General features: G+C 44.0%; 1 protein-coding gene across 1 annotated transcript in view; it reads right to left on the reverse strand.

Annotated features, from left to right (window-relative positions):
• Positions 1–217: 217 nt before the first annotated feature.
• LOC120528402 (tripartite motif-containing protein 16-like) overlaps positions 218–13,341 on the reverse strand; it is a 30,965-nt gene continuing 17,841 nt past the window's right edge. The window contains exons 3-5 of the mRNA XM_039752560.1: positions 12,214–12,373; positions 8,659–8,724; positions 218–2,372 (exon numbers count right to left, since the gene is read on the reverse strand). Of these exons, the coding sequence (XP_039608494.1) occupies positions 1,849–2,372; positions 8,659–8,724; positions 12,214–12,373 (750 nt within the window). The 3' untranslated portion in view covers positions 218–1,848. The remainder of the gene's footprint in view (positions 2,373–8,658; positions 8,725–12,213; positions 12,374–13,341) is intronic.

A 13,341-nucleotide genomic window follows, 5' to 3' on the forward strand; every position in this document is an offset into this window, starting at 1 on the left:
GCTAGACTTACAAATCAAATATTCAATCCAAATAAACATCTTATTTGTTACTCACCCCATTGTCTTGAGAATTAAATAGCATATTCTGACTTTTCCAGCGCTATTAAGAAATGGATCATCAATACGGAGTGTTATATCTTCAGATCAGACAACACAGGAGATGTGACCAGAGGTGGTGACAAGTCAGAAGGTCACAGAGGAGCAGATTTGACAAATGTCAGTCATCCTTATTGTTTATTCAACAAACACCATTGGGAGTTTATTATACAAAATGTAAACAATTATTAGATTAGAAATTTTGTAAATACATAAAGATTATTAAAAAGATTAATTCAAATAAATGTTCTTTTCCCATAGAGAATCTTCCATTACCTAACAAGGCTACACTGTCCTTAAAGCTAATGACAATATTAAGAAATCTGCACTAAATATCCATTTAATCAAACCAAAATCTTTCCTCTCCCTCAGCCTTGCCATTCATTTAATATTGAGAGTGGCCACTAGAGGGGGCAGTTTGGCTACAGAAGAATCAGCTCACCTGTCAGCTCTGAAGGTCATGTGACTGTGTGATGTGTCACCCTTATTTTGCTCTTAATTCATTTAAATCTTAATTAGTTTTAGATATAATATTCAAAGTTCTTTATTTCAGGTGTTTTATTCTTGTGTTTTTACTTTATTCTTATTTCTTTTCCACTGCACTGTATTCTGTTCTCCCCCCTTCACTGCTGACCTTTCCCATGTGTGTAATATGGCGGGTGTCCACTAGAGGGCGCCACTGCACTTCAGTCCCACCCCTCAGTCCTCCTGTTAAAGTCTCCATTCGTCTGACTCTCTGATTGTTTCTCATTCTCTCCTTTCATGTTTCACTGCTCAGGATTTCACTAAATGCTTTCTGCTTTTATCTTTTAGATTTCCTTTTAGTATAAATTGCTGTGTAAAATTTAGAGTGGCCACAAGAGGCAGTAGTTTGGCGACTGACCAATCAGTGACCCCTTCTGTCCATTCGTTGTCTTCCTTATCCGTTTTCAATTTTAGGTTTGTGGACATGGTGGGCCAACCCTGGACGAGGTGCCAGTCCACTGCAAAGCCACACATGTGCACCCATGTCAAGTGTGTGCCAACTGACCAAGAATTAATTTTGTGAAGATGCTGGAGCTTTCAGGGTACCAAGAGTGACAAATCTGGTGACAAGTAGGAGGTGCAGTTTAAAGTTTAATGTGACATTAACGAAAACACCAAACTGTCAGTATGGCTGACATCTGACTGACCGGTGAGTCCTTGTCTTCAGACATTCACAGTGAATTCATTCTGAAGTGAAGGACCCTTTGAGTGACCAATGGGGGGTCACAAAATGTCTGGTGAGTGGACAACACTCCAGTCCCATCTGTCACTCTCTGCTCCTACATATAGTCACTATTCAAGAGCTCTCCATACTGAGTCTGTATAGCGCCTTTCAGTTGTGCTGATCCAGCAGGACCACATGCCTGTCCTACTTAACAGGTGACATTCAGTGACACTTGGGGGCCTCAGTAGTTGTTGGGGTGTCAGCCTGAAGGACATGTGGCTGTGAATCAACAGTGACCCATGCTGTTCAGACTGGTATTTGTATGTCTGAGGTGTCTCCGCCCCTCATTATGACACAAACATCTGATTGGCTACTCAAACCCAATAATAATGGAGACCCAGACAGCTGCACTCGGCTGCATTCTCATCCACAAATTAAATCACAGAGGTGCTGCCCCCAAACCTACCCATTTGTAAAATTAATTTTGACCCCAAACTACAAATACAAAGAAGACCTTAGCTTGTGGGGACATCAAGTGACTGGTGGATGGTTCTGGTCAGTGGTCAGTGGCTGATTGTTATACTGGAGTAATCATTAAGATAAAACCCTGGATACAGGGGCTCAGTGAAGGAGGTGTTGAACCTGTGCAGGAGGGTCATTGTGTGTGAGACGCTATAAAATGACAAAGAGCCAGCAGGCCAATCCAGATACACACCTATTCTGGGGCTGTAGGGGGCGCTGATTGCTGTCCACTTGTTATTGTGAAACACAAAGTACTGAGAATGAGACCACCGCAAACACCAGGACTTGTTATTGCATCCAAGGCTGCAGTCATCTCCCTCTCCTTTCCTGCTCAGTCCTTTATATGCAACTCCAATCTCCATGAAGTATCCTCTGCACGTCACCTCCCAGTAACAGCGAGTTCCAGTCAGAGCCTCTCTGCACAGAACCTGAGTCCAGTGGTCAAATCTGTCAGGATGATCAGGATATTCAGACCATGTCTCCTCATATCTCACCTTCTTGTTCCCTTCAGACAGACGGAGCTCTCTGTGTGCCGTGTTGATATCCAGTGTGATGGGACAGAAGTCTGAAAGGAGAGAAAAGAAAACGAGTGAGGAAATCTGGGATTGTGTAACGGGACTGGGGGCGGAGCACAACACAGGCAATAAACAAGAACCAATCAGGAGCTGAGCTGACCAGACACTAATAGTAAAGAGCTCATCTGATTGGACAGAATCTGTGGAGATTTAAAATAAAACTCTGGAATCACAATAAATCTGAATCCCTTTTATTCTCCAGTACTTCATGTGCAGGACTCTGACTTGGTAGATTTGGAGCTCCTTATAACAGAACACAACATCACAGACAAATAACAGAAAGAGCTGAAGTTAAAAAGACAAACTTCAAACCAAGTGGTAGAATAATCCAATTATAAAGGAGATGTGCTGATAGTGATGTGCCAGTGAGAGTGTGAGTGTAGTGTGTATTCCTGTGTCACACACACATGTCCTCACACTGTATACACACACACACACATGTCCTCACACTGTACACACACACACACCTTCACACAGTCTCTGACAGAACACATGAATACACACAGAAGACGACTAAGTCACTGCTGGGAGAGGCTGTCGCTCTGGCAAAGAAACTCTGGAGGTGTCTGTTAGTTTGAGTTTGAATTGACTGAAGCGTTTGGGAGTTTTTGTGAAGAAGTGATGAGCTGCTGAGATGAGTCTGTGGTGGTCCTTATGACACGGTTAGTGATACGAGATGTCTACAGGTCTGCACAGATGAAGAGCACAGCAGACCTCACCACACGCTGTCATTTATTTATGAAGTGTAACGTTGGTGAGCCAAACCAGACACCAATGGAGAATGTGATTACACTTTCAATTTGTGAAACTGAGCAAGGATTGGCTGTGAGATATTTAATTTCTTTATCTGGCATATGAAGTCCAATCACTTCTGTGCCTTCTTAGTGATGTGCTGGTGTTCATGTCCCAGCTGAGAGTGTTTGTGATTGTTGTGCTCTGAACTTTGAAGGAGTCCACCATATTGACTGCTGAATCCTTCATTTCCAGTGTTAGAGGTTGTGACTTCTGTTTGTGAAAGTCAATGGCCATTTCCACTGACTCGGTGGTCTTGAGCATCAGGGTGTTGAAGCTCACCAGGACACAAAATTAGCCCCAAACTTTTCTAGAAGGTTTTTCATTGCCGTTAGTAATTAGACCAATAATGGTGGTGTCATCAGTGAACTTAATGATTTAACTGAAGGATCAGTGGACCTGTAGTCATTGGGGTACAAGGAGTAAAGTAGGGGGGCCGTCCACAGCCTTGAGGGGCACCTGTGCTGATACTGAGACAGTCTGAGAGGTGGGAGTCCACACAAACATACTAATGTAGCAGCAGACTCCAGCGCCTTTGACTTGTTGTGATGATCAGCATCTCTAACTGCTCTGTAAAGCAGAAACCCCAGCAGTTCTAATGTGGAGTCAGGAACTGATGCAGTAAGCCAGGTGTCCACACAGCAATACGCTGACCAGAGAGAATAGTCCTTACTGGGGCCGAGAAGAAGATGAAGTTCATCTGTTTTGGGCCTCAGTGGTCTGATGTTGATAAAACTAGTGTGAATGCTGGCCCGGACACAGACAGACGGACAACATATTTTGCACCCACTCACTGTTTATTTATACTATATACAAAGTTAATGTTACGTGCACTCACAATCCCCAGTGCCTCTTGCACGATTTCCCCAAAGTCCAGGGCCCACAGTCTTTGTGCCTTCCTGGCCGCCTCCCGTCCTCTCTCTCCAGTTCAGTCCTGCTACCTCCCGACATCCACCAATGACTGGAGGGAGGTGGCCACTTTTATGGGAACCCGGATGGGCTCCAGCTGCTTCCCGGCACTTAACGTTGGCCACACCGCTGTGTGGCGTAAGTGTCGGCTGCGCACCCGGAAGCCGTCCGTGTCTCCCCGGTCGTCTTCCCCCCGGCACTTCCTGGTGTGGTGGAAGTGCCGGGCTCCCGGGATAAATAGGCACTGGGGCGTCGCCTGGCGGTGGCCACGGGTCCCTACAGGGCTGGGCTTCCAAGCCCTCTACCCACGGCCCCCAACAAAACCAGGACGGATGCCCCCTCGCGGTCTGGAGGAGGCACAAGCCCTCCTCACGTCCTCCTGGGCGTCCCGGCCGGGCTCCAGCCCCGCCAGGGACCACAGTGCCCCACCGCTAGCGAGGACACGTGGGTCCTTCCTATCGGAGGTCTCGGCATTCACCCCTCGGTTCCTCCTTCTACTTTTGGACGGCTTGACGGTCAGGGTCTGAGCATTGAATAGCTCAAATCCAGCACCGTCTGCGTCCCTGCAGAGCGACATGAGACTGCCGCGGGCTTGGAGCGCAGGGCGCTAGGACCCAGGGCACTCATCAGCCCTTGTCCTGCCAGCGCCTGCATGCTCGCTCTCCTCGCGCGATCGGCCGTCTGCACTGCCACAACCGCTGTGGGGGGATCGCTTACTTGAAGTCGGTCCTCCTTAAATAAGTCGCGACTATGTTCGGCGGATCCCCCTTTATGCTGTACGGGGACGGTATAACTCACCTTCCCCGCGATGTCCCGATTGCCAAAGGCTCCAGCGTCGCGCTGATTCTCTGTCCCACGCGGAATCTCTCCCAACGCGACCGCCTTCCCCTTCAGCTGCTCCAAACGGAGCATGAGATCATCTAGCACCTGCTGCAATGACGACTCGGCGGGCCGAAGGGATTCTTCCGACACGCGGCGAGCTGCTGGTGGAAAGAGATAGACAGACGTCGGGGAGCTTACCTGTCCATCAGCTCCACGCGACGCCTGCCTCCTCTGGGCCACTCCCTCTGGCCCAATTGGGTCTCTCTTAGGCACGAGACTGGCGTTCCTTGGTCCCGCCTCCATCCAATCCTTGGCGGGCACACAAGACACACCAGCCAATCCCGTGCCTGTCAGCGGACATCCGCCCACGGCCATTTTGGCTCTTTCCTCCCCAGTGCGGCAGCATGCTGGCTCTTCAGGTTGCAGCGTCTCCCTCTCAGCAGCTCTCCCAGCTGCTACGCCGTTAACAGGCGCGCGTTCGACAGGCCCCTGCCACCGACAAGGATCCGGGCGGCCCCTGCCTGTCAAAGAAAAAACAGACGCGGGCCTTTCCCCTGCAAGCAGGAAACTTACCTCCCGGGTCCTGTCTGTCTGGGGAAACGTCCCCGGCATGGCCTCGATAGGCGGCCTGCCGCCCCGGCGCTTCTGCGCGGCGTGCTCGTGGGAGCCCGCTGCACTCCAGCCATGCCCATTGTCCTTCCTCCGCACCTGGGAAGCTCGGCCATAATGCGGTCCGGCGGTCCGGGTGAACGCCGCTCCGCGGGTTGTGCGCGCGCTACCGCTGCCAGTGTGTGGGGTCCGCTGCTGCGCCGGGCCATTCACAGACTTTTGTTGAAACAAAAGCAAGTCCACGTCTTGTACCAGACGGCCCATCCTGCCGACTACGCCACTGTTAACGCTGGCCCGGACACAGACAGACGGACAACATATTTTGCACCCACACACTGTTTATTTACACTATATACAAAGTTAATGTTACGTGCACTCACAATCCCCAGTGCCTCTTGCACCGATTTCCCCAAAGTCCAGGGCCCACAGTCTTTGCGCCTTCCTGGCCGCCTCCCGTCCTCTCTCTCCAGTTCAGTCCTGCTACCTCCCAACATCCACCAATGACTGGAGGGAGACGGCCCCTTTTATGGGAACCCGGATGGGCTCCAGCTGCTTCCCGGCACTTAACGTTGGCCACACAGGCCTGGTGTGGCTAAAGTGCCGGGCTCCCGGGATAAATAGGCACTGGGGCGTCGCCTGGCGGTGGCCACGGGTCCCTATAGGGCTGGGCTTCAAAGCCCCCTACCCGAGGCCTCCTGCATAACCAGGACGGACGCCCCTTCTCGGTCTGGAGGAGGCACATGCCCTCCTCTGGTCCTCCAAGGTGTCCCGGCCGGGCTCCAGCCTCGGCCGAAGACCACACGGTATGAACCGGCATCGGCGCCGCCTGGCGGTGGCCACGGGTCCCTACAGGGCTGGGCTTCCAAGCCCTCTACCCGCGGCCCCCAACAAAACCAGGACGGACGCCCCCTCGCGGTCTGGAGGAGGCACAAGCCCTTCTCACTTCCTCCTGGGCGTCCCGGCCGGGCTCCAGCCCCGGCCAGGGACCACACTAGTAATGGAAGGGGCACTCGACAAGCGCGTCTCCTGAACCCCACGAGAGACCCTGAGCGCTTCCCCCTTCTCCTCTTCAGGTGGGAGTCACCTGACTGGGAGTCCGAGTCTGCAGTCGGAGGTTCATAAGTGCTAAATCCGTATTAAAGTGTCCTTAATAAGTGGAGGAGAAATGAAGTCCAATGCCAATAGACAGGAGCTGATCTCGTGTGTTTGTAATCCTCATATTGTTACAAAAGGCAAAGTTAACAAAGAAAAACAACAAATCAGCAGCGAGCAAACAACTGTGGCTGCCCTGATCAGCGCCATCATTATGAGCACAAGGTCACCATCGAGGTCCAAGTTCAAATGGACTGTCCACATGGACTACTGGCTTTATTAAATGACACTTTTATTGTCACAGTCCACCTCTTTAATTGTAAATCAATCCACTGTCACACTTCATCACAAACTGAGAGCTCAATGATTTACAGGCCAGCAAACAAGACGGCCATTGAGTGCTGAGAGATGTAAAGTTCATGAAGAAAGTCATCCTGGAGTGATCTGAAGCTACTCAGTCATTAAAGTAGGCAATTCATTCAGTAGAAATTAACTTTAAAATCTAAAGATTTGGGATTAGAATAATAAGAAATGTGAACAAAAGAAACTGAACTGTTAAATCTCGATTCAAGACAACATGATAGCCGAGGGGTTGGAGCTGCGGCCTCACAGATTGAGCTTCATGACTTTGAATTTGGCTCCCAGTGGTCGTCTTTGTCAGGTCAGCGTATTCTCTTCGTGTCACTTCTGGTTTTCTTCACACAATCCACAGATGTGCATGTTGGGTGAATTGGCGACTCTGAATTGACCTTGTGTGGTTGTGAGCACCTGACTTAACACAACGCAGCCTGAACTGGATTAAACCGGTTTGACAATCTTGTGTTAAAAATCACTTCAATGTGAACGCACCACGGCCATGATGGTCCTCTGATCTGAATGAATCCTATTTATATCATTATATGTCACCTGTCACGTCTGTCTCTCTACTGTTTGTGTCACCGAGATGCCCCCAGTAGTTTATTTACCTTTCCACTTTTTAAACAAGAATCCTAATTTTCTGTCAAATAAGTGTAAACTGACCACAGCGATTGTCATCCGCCATTCTTTATTCCACAGAGCAGACTCTTTACTTTTAATTTCAGACATACACAATAATATAAATGACAATGGCGTGAACACAATTATTGGGACCCTCACCTAATGTTTTCTAACTGACTGTTTTCAGGTAAGACCTGCCATCAAGCACTTCCTGTGTCTCTGGATGAGACTTCTATTCCTCTCACTGCCCACTCTTCTTGAGCTTTGAAGGACTTCTTCTCCTAACTGTAATTTCCTGCTCTGCCCATGGATGTTGACTTGGATTCATTTTAGGGTGCATGACTGAAGACCCCTGTGATTCTCATAGAGGACTGATTTTTATTCAGTGATGTCTTTTAACATCTAATGGCTTCCACAAAATTTTCAATGCCATCTTATTTTAGTTTATTTCCTACAATGTGTTAAGTCATGAATAAATAACAAAGTTTCTGCCCTATGGATTAAAGAATGGAGGCTGGCAAGTACTTTTGTCAGCTTTAACTTATTTCAGATAAATTATCCATATATTGTACATGTATATGTTAATGGTGGTGAACATTGTGTTTTTTATATGAAACACACTGAGCTGCTTTCATTGAATGGCTTGTGATGTAAAAATGGATTATTATTGTCAATATTATAAGGGAATGATTGAAGTAGAAAAGCATCATAAAGGAGACACTGGAATACAAAAAGAGGAAACAGCAGGAAGTGCAAAGAAAAAAATAAGAGAACAGAAAAAGGACAAAAAACACTGGAGGTCAGACTACTATTAGTGATGGACATGGTGTAGTTGGCAGGATTTCCTTATTATTTCCCATGAGTTCACTTGACACTTAAGAGACTCGAGTCTAACAGAATGCTTTGGTGCTTCCCTGTCCTGAATCTCAATATCCCATAATGCACCAGTCACAGGACCCCCGTCACATTCAGCTTATCAGTCCCACCACACTCACATAATGCTTTTATATCATAAGCCAGGCCTGAGATATTAAAAGTGAAATGATGATAAATTCAGTGAATTGACAGACTCACATTGTAAAAACTCTTGTCTTCTCTGAGGTTCAGGAGGCTGTAGGGTGAAGATTGGAGCTTCACGGCCTGAAAATACAAAGAAAAGAGATGAATAGAGAATAATTAGGGCTGCCAGTAGAATAATATTTTTAATTGCATTCAAATGAACTTCTATGATAAAATTATTTGTGATTAATTGCACATTACAGTGCATATTTCACAGAATAATTACAGAGTAACTAGGTGTTATTACCTGGTACTTACCATGTAATGCTGTGCATACATCCTTAGAAAAATTGTGGAATAATAATTACAATTTATTTATTAATTCTAGATTTACACTGTATTATACAATAAGTACAAGGTAATAACACCCAGTTATTCTGTAATTATTCAGGTAAATTCAATCGTATGTACAGCGTAATTATGGACACCTAACCTAAAGTGATTCTGGTGTATTTTTATATCCTTTGAACTACATTATCAGATCAGCTATAAATATAATAATGTCAGTATCATGATACACAGGAAATAATTCTCAGAGAATTTCACAAACTCCATTTATTGTCAAAATTATGATAAACAACAGACAGTATTTTGGACATGTCTGTAACATTCCTCAAGGCCACTGTCATCATTATTTAACCTTGTGAAGCAGTTGCTAAGGCACACAAGTTTGTTCACATTTTCAGACTCCAGAGTAGATCACGTTTTGTACAGAATATGAAAAAGAAAAAAAGGCAGCTGCACAATGCAACATCGGACAGAAGCCTCAAAGACTGATTTTGAAATTAAATAACAAACCACCTGAGTCACAATATCCTAATTCTATTGTCAGGTTGTAATCAAATAGTTTTGCTTGGTTGTATTTATTAATATTTTGTTTCTATTTTATTAAGTAAGTAATAGTACTTGGCACAGCATAGAGTTGCTTCTGTGATTACCCGTTCTGTTTATTTTGAATGCTGACAGTTGCAGGAGCTCTAGAATGAATGTCTAGTTAAAGAAGGCCCTTTGTTATCGAGTCAACTGTTGTTACATTTCAGCTTTAGGAGCCAAGGAGTTCTCAGTTTTTTTAATGTATGACTTGAAGAAGTGATCACTTACATAAAATAACCCTAAAGCAGCAATTAGAAATTCAGGAATTAAAATTCTCAGGATCTGATCCCATTGCAAATAATTCACATACAAAGAGCTCCCCTTTCTGTGTTCATAGTTAGCTTAATAACGAGATGCTTTATCATCACTTCAATAATTACATAAACAACAACACAACAATCCAAAAGCAGATGTCTGGAAGCTCATAACTCACCTGCACAGTTCCAGTAGTTTCTCCAGCCAGGTTAGTTTATTGAACTCTGCAGATGTTAACATGGCCAGCTTTTCATTGCCGTGTGTGTGTGTACTACTTTGATTTTACACAGAGAGATGTCTGAAAAGTTAGTTTAAAATGAAAATTTCCACTCAGAAGAATCAAAGATGTCTTTTCCATTGTTACATTAATGCAGTGGTTCTCAATCTGTGGGGCAGGACCCCCAAGGGGGGCATGAAGTAACAAAAAGGGGGCGCGAAGATGTGAAAAAAGAAAACAATCGAAAATATGAAAAAAACATCTGTTGAAACCAAAACAAATTAACTTAAACTACCTTCTGATACTAGAACAATAAATATAGAGTAAGATAAATGTCGATAAAAAATAAGTAGGTATAATAAAATATGCATCTACATTTAAAAAAATGTTGGGGGGGGGGGCGATTAAAACTGTTATGAAAACTTGGGTCACAAATACTTAAAGGTTGAGAAACACTGATATACAGTACAGCATATAAGGTAAAGTTCAGTTCAGGACATTGCAGCAGACTGCATGAGATGAGATGAGAGCAGGAGAGCAGATCAGTGCAGTTCAGATGATAAAGGAGTGACCAGAGAAGGAACAAGATGGTACATTGTGGAATCCCACGATAACTTTGTGTTATATTAACAGATCAAGACTTTTAAATTAAGGTCAAGCATTAACACATTAATCCTGACAGCTCTATTTAAGATGTTATTTTATAATGTTAAATTTTTAAACACTAAATACAAATATAATGCAGTTAAAATAAAACAACAAAACATGCAGATCAAGACTGCACACAGAGCCCATGGTGTGTTGATGATGCAGTGACTCTGAGTCTGAGTTTTATTTACCAACACCTTGATCAGCAGGACAGATGTGAGGGTCTCGATTGTGGACTTGACCTCTGCTTTAGATACCAACATCTCAGAGCTCCATGATAAGAAACTGACTGAGTTCAGCCTGCCCAGTCTAATCCACCATTGGATCTCAGACTTTCTTCCAGGTAGTAAACAGTGCCGTTGCAGTTGGGCGCACACACGTCTGACCTGTTAACCCTCGTCGCCTCACTTTCTGTTTTCCTCTCCTGTGTTGTCAGTTGGCCACAGCTCAGCAGTTCTGTTCATGACAGACATTGTCAGACAGATTTTATATATTTTTTTTTTTATTTATTTTTTTTTTTATTTTCTCCAGCCGTCCGGAGTTTTTTTGTTTTTTCTGTCCCCCCTGGCCATTGAACCTTACTCTTATTCGATGTTAATGTTGATTTATTTTGTTTTATAATTGTGTCTTTCATTTTTCTATTCTTTAATATGTAAAGCACTTTGAGCTACTGTTTGTATGAAAATGTGCTATAGAAATAAATGTTGTTGTTGTTGTTGTTGTTGTTAGGTTCCATTTATGTTCATCAGTGCAGAACTGCTTTAGCATACAGATTTGTTTAAACACACAGTATCATGATATGTAGACATTATATAGTTTAGAATTTATAAAGTCTGTTAATGTGTTTAACCTGTGAACTTGTTATGTGCACTCAGTGGAGTGTTCAGGTGGTCCTGAAGTGGTCAGGGTTCTAATGCACTCCTCTAATTTGCTTATCTTTATCACTAAAACATATGAAGAAATACTCTCGCTGTGTGAAACTCTCTTTAATGTCAGTGGTTGTAATGAGTCTGAGTATACGACACCACACTTAGAAAACACATGAGCCTGTGGAAGCATGGCGGAAAATGGAATAACGTGAACTTTTAATGAGGAGCCCATCTGACAGAATGTAAAGGACAGAGAAAACAGCAGAAGCTCATTTAGTTCATTTTAAAGCAATGAACAGTCTGGTGTCCAGCATCTGTGCCAGGGTATTATGTCATGCAGTGTCCATTAGAGTGTAGCAATGTTCAAGGAACAGAAGAAACAAAAAAGTATAAAGAAAGAGGAATGCAAGGACTAACATGATAGGTGCACAGAGGTTCATAAATCTACATCATGATCAAAACAGATAAACACACCATTGTACCATTAACCATTTTAAAAAACGGGTGTTTCAATGTGCTAATAAGAAATCTAATATTCACCTTAAACTCTGTTTAATATGAGAGTGTGATATCACTCAGCTAGTCAATGTAAGAGACATTATAAAAATCTCTTAAAAGTAAAGGCTTTCTTCAGACATCTCAGTGTCCCTGTTATTGTCACTCTGGTCCTCTTAATGGAATTTAAAAAAACATGAAGAGTCACAGTACCTGGTGGAGTCCATGTCAGGATGTCCCACTGGCTGATCTTCTCCAGCCTCTTTTTCAGACATGACAGCTCCTTTAGCAGGTCCTCAGAAGAAAAGTCAGCCTTAACAGTGAAGCTCAGTGAGTCTCCATCAGCAGGAAGGACACAGCAAGATGAGAAAGTCTGCATTAGGAGAGAAGACGGAACAAGGAGAAATAAAAAGTAACATTAATAAGAATGACCTCCACTTAACTAAACTTCAGTGTGGTGGACATTCATATTGGGTTTAGATAGAATACTTTTCATTAATTTATTATTTACTAGCAAAATACCCGCGCTTCGCAGTGGAGAAGTAGTGTATTAAAGAAGTTATGAAAAAGAAAAGAAAACATTTTAAAAATAATGTAACTTGATTATCAATGTAATTGTTTTGTGACTATTGAGTGTTGCTGTCATCAAGGATTTGATTATCATTATTTCTTCCAATCAGGTTCGTATTTGGAGGATGCGTTGTGTTCAAGTTACATTCCGTGTTTGTCAAGCGTTGTAAAGATAACAGGTTTCATTCATTGAAGTGTTCACTACCCAAATTGGTACTCGTGAATCTAAGATGTTTAACAGGCATTCCCGGTATTAAGTTGTGGAATTGCCTGCGAATATTTAGCGGCAGCATGTCTATCAACTTGTGGATTTTTCTGCAAGTATTTGGCGGCAGCGTCACAAAGTTGTTACAATCTAGCTGCATCAGAAAATGTAGTACGACATCTGACACGCCTCCTTTTTACTGTTTTCTCTCAGTTTGGATTGCTGCTGTCATAATTGGTTTGAGTTTCATGGTTTGTTTCAATTACGACAGTATTTGTAGGACTTGTGTTGAAGTGACATTCGGCATCTGTCAAGCATTGTAAGTATACAACTGGTTTCATCGATAACTTCACATCCAGCTTTTGAGAGTTTAAACATTCATAAACATCAAAGTGTCCACTAATGAAATCGTCACCTGAGAATCTAAGATGTTTAAGAGGCATTGGCGATTCTCCAAAGGTGTAAAATATTTGGCCATTGCGGTACACTTGAAAGCGACAACAGAACAATTCAGCGGCAGCCATCAACTCACATGCAGAACCATAGGTGAAGGGCTTAAGCATTTC

Source organism: Polypterus senegalus, chromosome 4 (assembly GCF_016835505.1).
Source record: "Polypterus senegalus isolate Bchr_013 chromosome 4, ASM1683550v1, whole genome shotgun sequence".
Lineage (NCBI taxonomy): Eukaryota > Metazoa > Chordata > Cladistia > Polypteriformes > Polypteridae > Polypterus > Polypterus senegalus.